At 39.7% G+C, this 16,058-nt stretch overlaps 1 protein-coding gene across 2 annotated transcripts in view; it reads right to left on the reverse strand.

Moving 5' to 3' along the window:
* LOC105496316 (catenin beta like 1) overlaps nucleotides 1-16,058 on the reverse strand; it is a 176,669-nt gene that overhangs the window by 89,085 nt on the left and 71,526 nt on the right. For both annotated transcript variants that reach the window (XM_071079342.1, XM_071079343.1), the window contains 4 exons: nucleotides 14,325-14,416; nucleotides 4,855-4,927; nucleotides 4,558-4,616; nucleotides 2,923-3,071 (listed from right to left, as the gene is read on the reverse strand). In XM_071079342.1, coding sequence (XP_070935443.1) covers nucleotides 2,923-3,071; nucleotides 4,558-4,616; nucleotides 4,855-4,927; nucleotides 14,325-14,416 — 373 coding nt within the window. The remainder of the gene's footprint in view (nucleotides 1-2,922; nucleotides 3,072-4,557; nucleotides 4,617-4,854; nucleotides 4,928-14,324; nucleotides 14,417-16,058) is intronic.

Here is a 16,058-nt window from a genome sequence, read left to right on the forward strand (position 1 = left end):
CTGAAGAGTCACCATATTAAATTATATCATAGTTATTTAATATGTGCTTCCCTCACTAGACTTTGAGTTTCTTAGAGGCAGGAACCCTGTTTTGTGCATCTCTGTATAAACCTAGCACTTAACATAGAAAGTTAACATAGTACCTTATCAGTGTTTTGCAACTATAGAATTCTCCCAGATACTTTATAGAGTTTAATTCTGTCAAAATCCCTGTAAATATGGTATTATTAGTGCCAGTTTTCAGATGAAAAACTGAGAATGAGAAGGTCACAAAGGTTAAAGTAACTCACCAAATATCCAGAGCTAATAAGTGAAACAGCATGTTCCAAACCCACACTTACAAGTCCCAGGCCCATTCTTCCACCCTCCTCCATACTGCCACCTCTCCATGTGGGCATTTCACAACTGTCTGATGAATGACTGAGTCAAAGTAAAGATTTGTATTTAGGGGCAATGGAACCACAGAAACTTTCCTGAACCTCTAGTGTTACAGCTTCTTAGTCTTGAATAGGCTCTCTCTAGACAAAGAGCCACCTGGCAGCTCTTACTAAAGATCAGAAAGGGTGACTATAGTATGGAAAAAAATATTCCATCCCAATTAAACTTTCCATTTGGGAGTCTGAAGAAGAAAAATAACACAGAACAAAGAGTATGGGAAAGAGAAAAAAGGAAATGCTGAATCTGCTAATATAGCTAATTAATGCAAAAGAATGAATATAACAGCAACTTCAGCATTCAAAAATGAAAAGTTAGGAGCTCTAGAGAGGTACAGTTTCTAAGTCTTTTGGAGCTCTCCTTTAATTAGCCTCCCTGAATCTCAGCATTTCTGTTTGAATAATCCATGTTTCTGGTTATTTATTCAGCTCCCCTCTGCTACGCAATACCAAGCCATATGCTACAGAAATATATCACTTCATATTTGCACTCAACCATCCAAAGACACTGGCAATTCAGACCTTTAAGAAGCTTAAGGAAAAGTCTCTTCAGACCATTGTGTTAAGGTTAGAAGACTCAAGAAGCCAAATGCATATTCTATTTATGCTATTTACTTGAGAGAAGGTGGGTCATTTCAACAAAAGGACAAGCAATTAGAAGGGTAAGGGAGATAAACAAAAGACTCAAGAGAGTAAAACTAGCAAAAATCAGCTAAACACAAAAGGCCTCTGAGTAATTTCTCATGCCCCTCTCTGCACTTTAAAAAAAAATTGTTTTTAAAAGCAATTCCTCAAAGGAAGACTTCTGGTCAATGCAAGGTCTGGTACGCACTGGACAAATGAAGAGGTCTACTGTGCCTCCAGCCCTTCAGAAGCCTTTTAAGATGTTTTAGAAATAATATACAACAAGTCATCACTTAACATCACAGATAGACTTGGAAATGGCAACTTTAAGTAAAACGGGATATAGCAGGTCAGATCCTCAAATAATACCGTTGTAACAATGATCAGAAAAACTGGTTTCATTATACATCATTTCGCTTAAAGTTGTGGTTTCCAAGAATGTTATTGATGATGTTAAGTGAGAACATACTGTACCTGGATAATCCTAACATCCTTTTAAACACAAAAATGGTCACTGTAGAATTTGTTATAATAGCAAAACACTGGAAATATCCTCAACGCCAACAACAGAAGAATACTAACTGAGCCACAGTCCCTTGGAGGCCATGATGCAGTTACTGAAAACTCCCATGAAGATTATTCACAGCATGGGAAACAGCATGCTATGTTTGAAATGTCGCAATAAAGAAAATCGTATGTGTGGCAGGCTTAAAAAGTTGTTAAAAATTATAGAAAAAAGACTAAAAGAAAATATACACCCAAAGACAGGCTGTGTTTAGGTCACAGAACTGTTTTTCTAACTTTGTGGAGACAGAAATTCTGTCTTAGGTATTTCTGTGTATGCCCAGCACTTAACATAGTACCTTGTCAATGTTTTAATAGCAGTTTTGTATTTTAGTATCTAAATTCTATTTAACAAATATATATCACATTTCTGAAAAACATTTCCAAAGAAATATCTTAGTTCAACAGGGCTTTCAGTATACTTGAAGTTTTAAGACAGCAGACTCTGGCTCCATTTCTTTCTTTCTTGTTTTTTTCTTTAAATCTCAACTTCCTCCTTCTGTAGGGCACAATTTCATAATGACTAGAATCTTCCAACCACATAAACATGCTCATTTTTTTTTTTAAAGTCCCTTGACCCTATGGCACACTCTGGTTATCCTCTCAGCCTTCCCCCACACACTTCTCTACTCCCCTTCCTAGACAGGGTCTCAAGAATTATCAATATAAGCTTCCTCTTCTCTTTTTGCTTCTAACTTTAGGATTCTACAAAATAACTGTGAAACTAATATAAGATCCAATTTCAGGAATTAGAGTATAAATAATAAGACATACAAGGCAAGTACTATAAATAAAAGTTTCTGGAACTATCTTGCACATTTTCATATTTCCTAAGCTAGGCATACAGCACATGTACAACTCATTACTGAATGAGGAGTGAAAAATACAAATGATATACTGCTTTCAATAAAAATACAGAAAAACATATGGCATAGATAGGTCTATGTGATATATACAGAAAATCAGTTCAAGTTTAGAAGTAATGGCTAGATTTCCCCAAAACTAACACACTATGGGAAGGAGAGGAAAAACACCAATGTCTTTCAATGGAGCAGACATATTAGCAACCACTACAGTAGGGCACAAACAGAACACAATATACTTTTTATTCATCTACTCTAACTTTAGGAAAGACCACATACCTACACAAACACATCCTCATGCTTGAAGACTTTACTCTTCAGGGTAAAGTCTAGGAAACCCAACAGAATAAATGACCATAGCTACATGCTCTTGAATTCAGGCTAACAGTGAAAAGTCAGGCAAAAAAGGTGGGAAAACTAGGACATTCAAAACATACCTGAGCATGAGATTCATCAGCTGAAGACCCTCGCCCTTCAGGAAGCGCTCACGGTTAGAACTAAGCATTAGACAGGAGCAGAGGGAATCAAACAGATTCTCCATCATCTCCTGCTCCTCAGCCGTGCTGGGATTGTGTCTTTTAAACACCTGTCAAGCAAAAACAGCACAAAGCACAGAACTATAAGAGAATGTTTTTTCATGAGCCTCCATCCAACAATTTCTAAAACCTGTGGGTCATAACTCTACGGTTGAGGAAACAGAAGCTCACCAAACAAAATTCTCATCAGTTTCCATTTTAGAGAAACTAAATAATTCACATATATTAAATAAATGCAAAAAAAAAAAAAAAAAGCCAAAACACTCAACTGACCACTGGGTCCATCAGTAATTGACAGTTTCAGGCAAGCAGATTTTTTTAAAAACCAAAACCCAAATAAAAACCAAAACCTTTTTATTGTGAAATATAACACAGATACAGAACAACTCCATAAAGGGCATATAAAACTAAATGAATGAAGTGAACACCCCTGAAATCATTATCCAGGATGAGAAACAACTTTGCCAACTACCCTCAAAGCCCTCCACTTGCCCAACCCAACCATATCTCATTTCTTCCCCTTCTAAAAGCAATCACAATCCAGGGGGGTGAAACATGGCTCAATATAAGGAAGCGTTTCCTGACAATCAAGGCCACTGAATTCCCTCACAGGGGAGCTGGGGCTTTAATTCATGGGAAGTGCTTACAGCAGAAGTCTTCTTTTTGCTAGAGATGTAAGGCATGTTAAGAGAAGCCTTTAAACAGTATATGCATACCCATATAGTCTACTAGGAGAAGATCAATAGTCTCACAGGAAAAGGACTAAGCACCTTCCCAGAACTGGAAACAGATTCACATTTCAAAGCTCTATTTTTGGGGTGGAGGCCAAGCCACTTAGGCTGCTGGCACCAAGATGGAAGCTGTATGCAAACTGACATCTCAGACTCTCCCAACACTCTCAAGATTTTATCCAAATGATCTATTTTCAGTCCTGTTTTTAGAATAACACAGATGAAACTTGTAAGAGGAAATCTTAACAGTATTTTCAGAATGCCAGCAGAATAACATTTCAACTGGATTTACATTTCTTACAGTGAGAAAATGGCAGTTTCCAAGTTCTCACTCCAGCCTTCAGCACCACATCCTCCCCTATCCTCCCCTTGACCCCCACCCCACTGCAGTGGAACTTGGACTCCTTGAGCTTATTCAGATCCTAAATGAACATACTCCATTTTCACAGCAGACTGAAAGGAAGGTTGGTGAACAATCTTGGGAGTGGGTCAAATGAAAATAATTTGGTATGCCTGGCCCAGAACATACACACTTAAGCAGGAGGCACATCTTTTTTGAGTTGACAATATCATATCAGAAGACGAAGAAAATTCATATCTGACACACAGTGATGTCTGGTCATAAAGAGCAAATGACTAAGAAAAGGAGGCAAACCATGTACCTCCATATAACCCTCAAACCTGCCAACATACTCCATATGGCTTGCAGCACATGGCTCATTCCTTCCCACAATTTCCAGCTCCACCTCCCATTCAAAGCCAGCCATGTATCTTAGAGCAGACAGGAAGCATAAGAATTACTCACAGATAACTGCTGAAGAAGCACATCGATTCCATCCAGCTCCCCAAGCAATTCCCTGTTTTCTAAAAGGGGGAAAAAATAGAGGAAGAAAAAAAAATGAACCTAACTGTCAGATTTTACAGCCGTCTAACACTGATACATCAGCAAACAAAATCAATACAGCTTGACAGAGTACAAAAGCAGCACAGGGAGCGAGAGGGAGAGCAAGGGGATGCCAAAGGCAAGAGAGCTTGCTGTCATGATCTGAAACAAGCCTGGCTCCTATCCTAACAGAATATCAATACTGAGAGGGCACCTCACCATCATTGTCCTGGAGCAGTATGGCCAGCACTTCACTGCAATACAGTTTGTTGGCATCGAAAGGCATCTTTGCCTATGGGGAAATAGGAGAAATGAGAAAAATGTTAAGAGGTCTTGCTTCCTTCCCCAGGACAAATTTTTCACGAGTACTACGATCTGAGTTAGAGAGAAGGAGAAGTTAGAAAGGGAAAAGGCAGTTAAGGGGAAAAACGTCGGCCTCTTCTCTCAAGAGACCAGAACCAAGTAAAGTGACAGACTGAAACAATGGTTCTCACACTCTTAATGCCCAGGTATTAAGGTTACCTCCTCGGTAAAGACTTCCAAGATTTCCCATTTTGAGTCCAGAGATTATATATGTCTAGCCCATAGTACTCAAATGTGAACTAGAAGAATGAGAGTTTTGAACTTTTAAGACTAAAACTCACCATGAAGCTTAATGCACAAGCTACAATCATGAAATTAGGCTATAAATTAGTTAATACATGAGCAGAGAAGTTGAAAAGAAAGCAATTCTTGGTTAACTGAATATATTTATCACAAAGTAGTTCCTTCTGGATTTTTTTAATGCTTAAAATTTAATTTGAAATCATAAACCTATCTGCTTGCATGCCATAATCTGCCTATTATTTAAAAAGGAAACCACATTAAATATGCAAAAATGTGTTAATATTTTAACACCCAAATTACTACCCACAATTCTTTCCCTGCTGCATGGTCTGCTACTTGGGAGTTTCAGAGGGGACACATCTACTGCACAGACTATTTTTCATGGCTGTCCTCACTGTTGCTTCGGTAGTGAGACTTAAATATCTCACCATTATCACTGCCCCTTGGATGAAGGTGCACAGAGAGGAGCGAGTCTCAGTGATGTGTTTTTATTTATGGTGTCCATGATCCTTAAAATGCAGGCATGTAAACAATGACTATTAATCAGCAGCAACCTTTGCTACCTATCTGTGTTTTTGAAATGACAAAGAATTTCTGTACTTGGAAAAGACAAGGGAAGTATTTATTTTGGAACTAACACTTCCGTCACCTTACCACCATTCACAGATCTGTTTAGACACTGGTTTTGTACTTAAAGAGGAAGAGTTGCACCTAATCAAGCAATATTCAGCATCATTTCAGTTTTCTGTGCACGTCTCCCTCATCAAGCTAAGTGCAGCCTACAGAGTTTCAGGAGGTCGACCAAGTATGACCATCTTAGGTTAAAAGATCTATAAATGCAAGGTCTTACATGTGCTAAATGTAAGGTATGCTCCTGGGGCAAGCTTGAAGCCTTGTTTCAAGAAATTCAGCATAATAGTCAGGGCTTAATGCAATCTGTGGTATGTTTCACTTTAAGAAAAATGGTTTCATATTAACGAAAATCAAAACATGAAGGTGAAAAGCCAAGGAGTAAGCATCCCTATCAAAATCAAGGATTCGCGAATAAAATTTCCCACTCAAATTATATAAGTTCCAAGTATTGCTATTATATTTTGAAAGATTTAAGCCGCACCAACTTAAACGTTAGCTTTGCAAGGGCCATGGTTCTTGTTCAAAACAAGATACTTAACTGAAAGAAGTCACAAGACAGTAGGTCATTAGAGCCACGGCCTTTCTGTGGATCTAATGCCTCTTGTCCTTTATTCAATTTTGTAAGCTCCTATTTTCAAGTTGGAGGCAGTTTTTCTTCCTTTCAATAAATACTTATTAGGCACCTGCTATAGGGAAGACACAGAATTAAGCGAGAGAACAAACAGGTGTGACTTAGATCTGAACCCTGTCCACTGTTGTGGCATTTAAAAACCTTACACTGAATTAAAATTAATTCTGTAGAAATGTCAAATTTCAAAAAAGAAAAAAAAAAACACACGGATCTGGCATTAGACACACCTAAGGCTGACTCACGAGCACGCCACTGCCTATGTGAACAAGTCTGCAGTTCTCCAACTATGTGCTGTGGCAACTGGGGTGCCACACTGAATTCACCACAGGGTATTTAAAAATTTCATGGAGAACACAGGGAAATGTGACATCTGTTGGGCACTGCATTAACTAGCATCTCAAGGTACATTTCTTCTGGTGACATCATATCTTTGTGGAGCTGTGTTTGGATAGCTGCTCTGACAAAAATAACTGTGAAAATGGATGTGAAATCAGAATGACGGCGGTGGTGTTCAATCGGATCCTAAGGTTGGAGGATTTGAGCAGTATCAAAAGGCACACATACCATTAGGAAGTAACTATGGTATTTAAAAATGAAATAAAAATATTTTTTCTTTCAATTCGTGTGTATTATCTTCTCAAATGGCTAACAAATTGTAAGGACTTAAATACATATTAAACGGTTTGGACATAACTACTTAATAAATGAGACTATTAGGTACTTTTTGGCATAGCGGTGCTGTAAAAACAAAATTACTGAGACACTAAAAAACACCGTAAATTGACAATAGGAATCCATGACCCAAGGAACGTTCTTGGTCTCAGTTTCCTCATCTGTAAAATGAAAATAAAAAATAGCACTTTTTAAATTAAGGGCACTGACATGAAAAAAAGAAAGAAGAAATAGAAAAAAAAAAAAAACCACTTATTTGGAGAGTTACTATGAGAATTTAAAAACATAATATGAAAGTACCTAACACACAGTAGGTACCACAAGTTTTTCTGACAACCATAACCGGAAATATCTGCATTAGAATCTCAGCTCTAACAGTTACCAGCTATGCGACTGGCCAAATTAATATCTTCCTCATGAAGTGGCTGTACTAAGGGAACTGGTGTATACGTAACAGGCACCGACCAGCTGAGTTTCTTGCTATTGAGAATTCCTGGTTCCGCAGAAAATCTCCACCTTCTGCTGTAAGACACTACTAAGAGTTTCCAATCTACCCAAAGTAAGTTTTTAAAAACCAGACTGATAACTTCATCATTTTTTAATTAAAACGTAAGTTCTGACTGACAAATTGACATGAAGGAAGAATCTAATCAGGAAACCAAAATGATGAGGCCTGATAACTCCCCAACGCTGAGCTCTGCAATGCTTCAGAACCTAAAAGCAGTACCAGCTGGGAAGCAGCTTGGCGAGAGGAGGTGGCTTCAGAGATGCCAAGGCGCAATGCTCACAGGCTCTCCCACGTGGTTCCCATGTGGTTTGAGCAACACCATTTCCTCTCTCTGGGATTCTTTCTTTACCTGTAAACTGGGGATAACTGCACCCTCTTGGCAGGGTTGTGAGGATTAGAAATAATGTATGTGGCCAGGCCCAGTGGCTCACACCTGTAATCCCAGCACTTTGGGAAGCTGAGGTGGGAGGATCACTTGAGCCCAGGAGTTCAAGACCAGCCTGGGCAACATAGTGAGACCCCATCTCTAAAAAAAAATACAAATATTAGCCAGGTGTGGTGGTGTGTACCTGAAATTCCAGCTACTTGGGAGGCTGAGGTTGGAAAATCACTTGGGCCTGGTAGGTTGAGGCTGCAGTGAGCAGTGATGGTACCAATGCACTCCAGCCTGGCCAACAGTGTGAGACGCTGCCTTAAAAAAAAAAAAAAAAAAAAAGAGAGGGACAGAAAGAAAGGAAAAGAAGAAAAAGAAAGGAAGGAAAGAAGGTTCTAGAAAAACACTTTAGCATGTAGTGAGCAGTCAATACATGAAACTCATATCAGATGGTGAAAACTTAGTGATGATGATGATGATGATGACAACCAGATGTTTTAATCTGGTAGAAAAGAAATAGAAGAAATTAGGCCAGGTGGGAAGAAAGGAAAGTAATCTTTCCTGTCTAGCCAAAGACAAAACTTACAAAGGATATTTTATTTCTGTTTAAATCTCAACCAGAGATTGCACAATACCAAACCGCCAAATTTCAAAGACATTTAATCAAAATTAGGAGAAAGGAGATTTTACTTAGCAGGTATAGTCTCTTGGATTTTGCAAAGTTAATCAGCGGGACTTGGAACTTGTAGGGCTCTCTTCTATCCAGGAGCCTGGCTCTCTTAAATCTTTCAGCTGTCAGAGTAATTATAGAGTCATGCATAGGTTTGTACTCAGCATGTACTAGCCTTGAATAAAATTAAACTTCACCTTTTTGGGAGCTGCTGCTTTTCTGGAAAGTACAAAACAATTATGCTACCACCCACAGCCAGAAGCTGCAGGTTATATCTGTAGCTCACCTCTGGTACCTGGAACACATGGGGCAGGTTCAGACATATCCACAGTACTGTAGAATTGTCAAAGCAGATTGTGCCCTACAAAATCCCAACCTCTGGTCATACAGGCTAAGAACTTTAGCATCAACCAGTTGTACATAAAATACAACTTAACTGAATGCTGCAACTGTTTCTGAAGCATTGGTTTAACTGGGTAACAAGAAGTAATCTTAATTTTGTTTTTTTAGAAAAGAAAAAAAACACTTGGTTTTGCTGTTATTTTCAATAGTATGTAATATCCTAATAAGCTTGTATTCCCCATTAAAAACATTAATTGTGATGCAGCATCTCTCACACTACTGTTATCTACGTACCTGTTAATCCATTTAATGTAATCATCTGCAGTGGTTTTTATCCTCATTAGAATAAATTAGTGAGGTTTGATTTGTTGGATGAAGAGATCCATGAATATCTCTATATACTGCTAGGCTACCATACAAAAAGGAGAAATCCAACACTACAATGCTGTCACCAATGTGTCACTCACTTAAGAATTACTCAAGGATTACTGAATAAATATGGGATGATCAGTCAAATTGCAAGGTTTTATCAAGTAATCTAGACATAAGTACTCTACTTTAGCTTACATCAGAATCACCTTGAGGGCTTATTAAAACACAGACTGGGCCAGGCGCGGTGGCTTACACCTGTAATCCCAGCACTTTGGGAGGCCAAGGAGGGTGGATCAAGAGGTCAGGAGATCAAGACCATCCTGGCTAACACGGTGAAACTCCATCTCTACTAAAAATACAAAAAAATAGCTGGGTGTGGTGGCAGGCGCCTGTAGTCCCAGCTACTCAGGTGGCTGAGGCAGGAGAATGGCGTGAACCCGGGAGGCGGAGCTTGCAGTGACCCAAGATTGCACCGCTGCACTCCAGCCTGGGTGACAGAGCAAAACTCCGTCTCAAAAAACAATAACAACAACAAAAACAAAAACACAGACTACCAGGCTCCACTCCAACTTTGCAGATTCAGTGGGTCTGGGTGGACCCAAGAATGTGCACTTCTAACAAGGTGCTAGGTGATGCTGATGCTCCTGGATGGGAAACACAGTTTGAGAACAGCTGGGAGGAGATACAGATACGACATAGACACAGTCCTTGTAATTATAAAATTTAGAGATATTTGGAGAAAGAAAATCAGCACACATAAGAATATTCAAGTTGGCCAGGTGATGGAGTCATCTCCACTTTACAGATGGAGAGAAGATTCTCCAAGAGCGTCACACAGTTGCGGGTAGATGCTAGAACCCAGACAGGCTAACTCTCGCAAGAGAACCCATTGGAAAAAGATGAAGGGGTTGATTTTTTTATAAAAGAAAGTGGGCAGTATAGGCTGGGGGCAAAGTACTATGGAAAGGGGGCATAAAGAAAATTCTGGAGGCTTGGGTCTTAATCCTAGTTCTATCTCTAACTAGCTACAGGGGTTTGGGCAAGGCACTTAATATCGACAGGTCTCAATTTTAAATTTTTTATCTACAACAGAACTTACAGATTTCCTTTTAGTTCTAAAAGTGAAGATTAGGGATTTAAGCTGTTTCATGAAGGGTGTGTAAAATTTAGAAATACGAATGGAAGAGAGGAGCCAGTCATTCCTGATAGAATCAGGAGCAGGAACAAAGCCAGACACAGAGGTCAAGATAATTTTGACCTTTGCAGAGCAGGGGATAGGTTTAAAAAAAAAAAAAAAAAAAGGAATCTAAAAGGTAACAAAGGCCAATGTTTCAAAACTGAAAAATGAACAGGTCAAACTGGGCCAGGGTAAGAGGCAGAGAAGGTGGGATCTGATGTAGAAGGCACAGCATCACTCCAGGTAAGTTTCTGAATGGGGAATGGCATAGTGAAAATGGAGTTTTAAATTAGTCTCCAGAGTAAAATGGTTAACAAGAAGGTCCACATTTCCAGAGACAAGTGGATCTTAGTGAGAGTTGTACATTAGAATCATATGTGTTTGAAACATTTCTAAAATATACCAAAGACAGCGACTGAGACAGTAGGTCTAGGGTACAGCGTGGGAATCTATTTTTTCAGTTCCACTGGTGATCTTAATACAAACCCCCAGCTGAAACCCACTGCTATAACATCTTTACAATTTAAAAGCATTCTCATATTTGATTTCACAAGAACCTTGTGAGACTGGAAGGGCAGGGAGTATGATCCCCATTTTTCAAAGGAGAAAACAGGCCAGAAAAGTTAAGAGGCCATTACCCACAGCTACACAGCTAGTAAGTGAAAGTCAGGATCTGGGTCCAGGACTCACTAAGAGTCACCATGATGTTGAAGAGAGTGAAGATTATAACAAGTACTTCCCTAGATTATGAGAAATAAGAGCAAGGCATTGTTGTGAAGGACATGCCCTCTTGCTGGCCTCACTCTTTAGCAGGACTTTATTTCATTAACTAATTAATGAAAGAATTAATTAAGCCTGGGCAGCACAGTTTTCTTCTAAAAGCACTTGCTTACCAGTAAAAAACCCAAATAGCATTTTGATGTTTAAATATCCCTAAAAGCTTGAAAACTGTTTCAGAGACAGCAACATGGCTATTTACGCCCTGAGGATCACACCAATGCAGTGCCTACGCGGCAAGAGTCAATAGTTTGCTAAACTAGCAAATGGGCCCCTTCATTATGATCATAAGGGTAATGGCATCCAAGTCAAACACTCAAAAGTCAATTTCCCTTCCAATGTTACCAATTAAAAAAAAAAAAGACTCTGGGAAGTTTCACCAACTTTCAAAAGGCAGAAGGTCTGACATTCTAGTTTAATGAAGATCCCTGAACGAGTATTAAGTCTCAAGTAACTTGGAAAAATCTGTCCTGACATAACAGAGACCAAAAAAAAAAAAAAAAAAAAAAGATTGAATTATTTTGTATATTTTAAGGTTGCGTCCCTAACCTGTGGTTACTCCCCCAACAACTCAGCTCCCTGACATCTACACCTCCCCCTTAAAACTCAGTGCTCTACTTTCCTCTCCTTCACTTGTTGCTCCCAAAACATCTCAAGGTTTTGGGAGGATAAAAACGTGTTGAATACTGAGGAAAGAAGAAACTGAGTTTAGAGAGATGTAAAGGAAATTAAATGAGAAACAAGTCTAGTTCTAAAACCAAAGGATATTTAGACTCAAGAGAGGAGGTCAAAAGGAAGTTGCAAATGACAATGCACAAATTAACTACTTGCTGGATGCAAGACTGAAAGGCAAGAGGGATGGGGGTTGGAGGGAGTTATAGTTTACTGACCTCTGCTAGGCAAATGTGCCCATACCCACTAATGGTAGCAGCTGGGCTAGCTGAGCATCCTTGGGCCAATATATTATGTAAATCAAGGCTAAAGATTTAATGGGAACAAATGGTTGAATAAACACGATTGGAAAAGACTAGAGTGTCAGAAATGGAGAAAACCAAGGAGCATATGATATCTTAGGCAGAACCTTCTCCTTTAGCCCTGCCAAGACTGTGCAGGACAAATCTGACCTGATACAGCCCAGACTTTCTGGATGTTTATGACACTCTGAAGCAGAGCAAAGCCATTAATTAGAGCATGACTTTAGCTACAAACAAGTGCCTCCTTCTCACCAAAATGTTGGGATCCTTGCCTGCCTGAGGACCATTTCAGTAGCATATAAGCAGTTCCAAACTGCCTCCCATCACACCTTTGGTTAAAACTGTTCTGAGAGGAGCTCTTGCCTCTTCTTTCCCCCATTGACTCTATTAGACAGTACTAACTGTTAAAAAGACAATCACAAGGACTATGCTAAGAAGGAAAGATAATGAACAATCCAAGAGAAATATGGACAAAGAATATAAACATGAAGCTAAAAGACATGAATACAAATGGCTAATCAACAACAAGAAGCCAACACACTTCACTTGATTTTAAAATTACAAATTAAAATAATACCAGTTTTCACCATCAGATTAGCTAGAAGCAGAGGGAAACAGATAACTCTAAATCAATGGGGCAGCTGATCTATCAGTGGGATGTGATAAATCAGTGGGAATAATTTTGCAATACTACAAAAAATGTTAATGTGCATAGCCTTTGGCCTATCAATTCTACTTCTATGAATGTATTATACAGATAAACTGAGACAAATGTGTATTTTTAAAAGTTTGTATATAGTAGTCCCCCCCTTATCTGTGGGGGATAGGATCCAAGGCCCCCAGTGGATACCTGAAACTACAGATAAATTTTATATTTACTATGTTTTTTCCTATATATGTACCTATAATAAAGTTTAACTTATAGGCCAGGCACAGTGTTTCACACCTGTAATCCCAGCACTCTGGGAGACCGAGGCGGGTGGATCACTTGAGATCAGGAGTTTGAGAGCAGCCTGGCCAACATGGTGAAACTCCATCTCTACTAAAAATACAAAAATTAGCCAGGCGTGGTGGCGCACACCTGTAATCCCAGCTACTTGGGAGGCTGAGGCAGGAGAATCACCTTAACCCAGGAGGCAGAGGTTGCAGTGAGCTGAGATCACACCACTGCACTCCACCCTGGGCAACAGAGTGAGTGAGACTTAGTTTCAAAAAAAAAAAAAAGTTTAATTTATAAATTAGGCACAGTAAGAGATTAACAACAATAATAAAATAGAACTATTATAACAACATACTATAATAAAAGTTTTGTGAATGTGGTCTCTCTCTCAAAACACCTTTTAGTATATACTATACTTACCTGTTTTCAGACCATGGTTAACTGTGAGTAACTAAAACGCGGAACGCAAAACCACAGATAAGAGGGGACTACTGTATTCACAGCTGCACTGTTGATAACAGTACAAACTTACCAGTGGGAATGATGAGATTAATGTTGGTACATCTGTGTGGTGGAATATTAACTAGGCAACAATTAGTTCAGTAAGAAAATCAACTTGCATAAGAAAATATTATATAATTCTGTTTGTGAAACACACACTCTCTTACGTACACAGAAAATTTCTGGGAAAATGGATATGATATTGTTAACAGTGACTGCCTCTGGGAAGTGGAACTACAAGGGATCAGCAGAGGGGATCTTTTCAGTTTTATACCTTCTATATCACATGAATTTGTATTTATAACATGTTTGTATTTTCAGAGGTACTAAGACTATTTTCAAAGCCTCTTGTTTTAAAACAAACAAAAATGGAGAAGAAAGAAGCAAGAGGTACCAGAAGCTTCCCAAACTAGATCATATGTCCCAGCATAACAGTCTATGCCAATAACCCAGCATCAATCACGCCCAGAGCAAAGACAGGTGTGAGCTGCAGTTCCCCACAGCCAAACTCACCTTCAGCCTCTTCAACAGCCACTGTAGAAGACCCTGCTGGGCACCGTCTGTACACATCTCAGGCCGGAACTCAGCCATGTTTTCCACAATAGCTGAAGGGAGACAGACACCAGTCATTTGGGAGGACAACTTTGTTTCTGTCTGCAACAAGCTTGCTTCCCATGACAGGCATGTTATTCCTCTCCCCACTTCCCTGCATTCCTCCCAGCCAGATGCTGGGTTGTCATTTTCAGATTAACCAGGGAGTTGCTGTGGTTTTCTTCTTCCAGTTATGCTATAAGTAAAACTCATAACTGAAAATGGTGGAACTCACAAAACGGCTAAGTGATAGATTTTCTATGCTAATAGGGAACACTAGAGCAGAACACACAAAAGGGTGGATATCTGCCTAAGAAGTTTCACCCAGTCCCAAATGAGTGCCAGAAACCCATAACCAAAGAGACAGGGAGCTAGGCAAAAGCCTTAAAATCAGGGGCTGGTGAACTCAGTCTCTCCCTTTCCTGATTCATCCATTTGCAGTTCTACTTCCCTGCATCAGGTGGAAGCAAGAATATTGCAAAGCAGGCTAGCATGGTCTTTTCAATTGAACAAAATAACATGCACAAGGGGAAAGGTCATGCTGGCAGAGGTAACTCCCAGGTACTAGGAAGCAAATATATATGGTCCAGCTATCTACTACAACAGCCAAAGTGTTGCTTAATAGAAAAATTAAAAATTAGGAGGAAAAAAAAGTTACTGCATGACTATGATACTGAAAAGGAGAACTTTTTTTTAAAATCACCTGGAGTCGTTAATATCAAACGGTTTCATTTCTTTCAGCCCCCCTTCCACTCCATATCCTGGAATATGTTACTATCATGAAACAGCTACACTTTTGTGTCCCCTAAGCACAATACCCAGAACACACTGGGTGTGAATTTTGAAGAAGAAAGGGCTGAAGAAATCACCACACCTCCTATCTTCTTTCTCACTCCTTTGCCCACATCAGCCTCCACAGTGGCAAGTTAAAGGATGACCAGGCAGGGGAAGCACGAAGCTGTGGGAGCAGAGGAGTAATGAAACCCTGAGAGATGAAGAGCACTACGACACCCTGAATTACTTTCTGCCATTTCCTACAAAAATCAACTCATTCGTTTTAATCTTCCATGCCTTTATCCTATTCTTCTGCTTATATTTTAGATGGTTTCCTATTGTTCACTTGAACAAAATCCAAGCTTCCTGCCATGGTTTACAAGGTCTTCCATTATCTGGACAAACTTACTCCTCCAGTTCCATCTCCCACCTCTGACTGTCACAGGCCATTTCCAGTCTTTCCTCAAATCCCAGCCCCATTCATGACTTTGCAAATGATACTCCCCTGCCTGAAGGCCCTTGTCCCACTCCTCCACCTGTCAAAATGCACCTGTCTTCATATTCAGCCACAGTCACGCACAGGAGCTAGCTGCTCCTATACAGCAGTTTGGAGGCTCTTCTTCATTCCCACAGTGCTTTTCACTGACTCCTATGATACCATATGTCACCCAGCATTGTCTTTCCTTTCTTTTCAAGACTCACCTGTCTGTCTGTCCTGTCAGGAGCAGGACCATGCCTACTTCACCATAATCTACCCTAGCACCTAGCACAGTGCCTGACAAACACCAGGCACTCAATAAGCGAGAGAGAGGGAAGAATCTCCTGAGCTGTTAGTAGCTGGCCAAGCTGCAAAAAGATCTCTGTAGACTGGCAGGCTGGTAC

The sequence above is a fragment of the Macaca nemestrina genome, chromosome 15, assembly GCF_043159975.1.
Source record: "Macaca nemestrina isolate mMacNem1 chromosome 15, mMacNem.hap1, whole genome shotgun sequence".
NCBI lineage: Eukaryota > Metazoa > Chordata > Mammalia > Primates > Cercopithecidae > Macaca > Macaca nemestrina.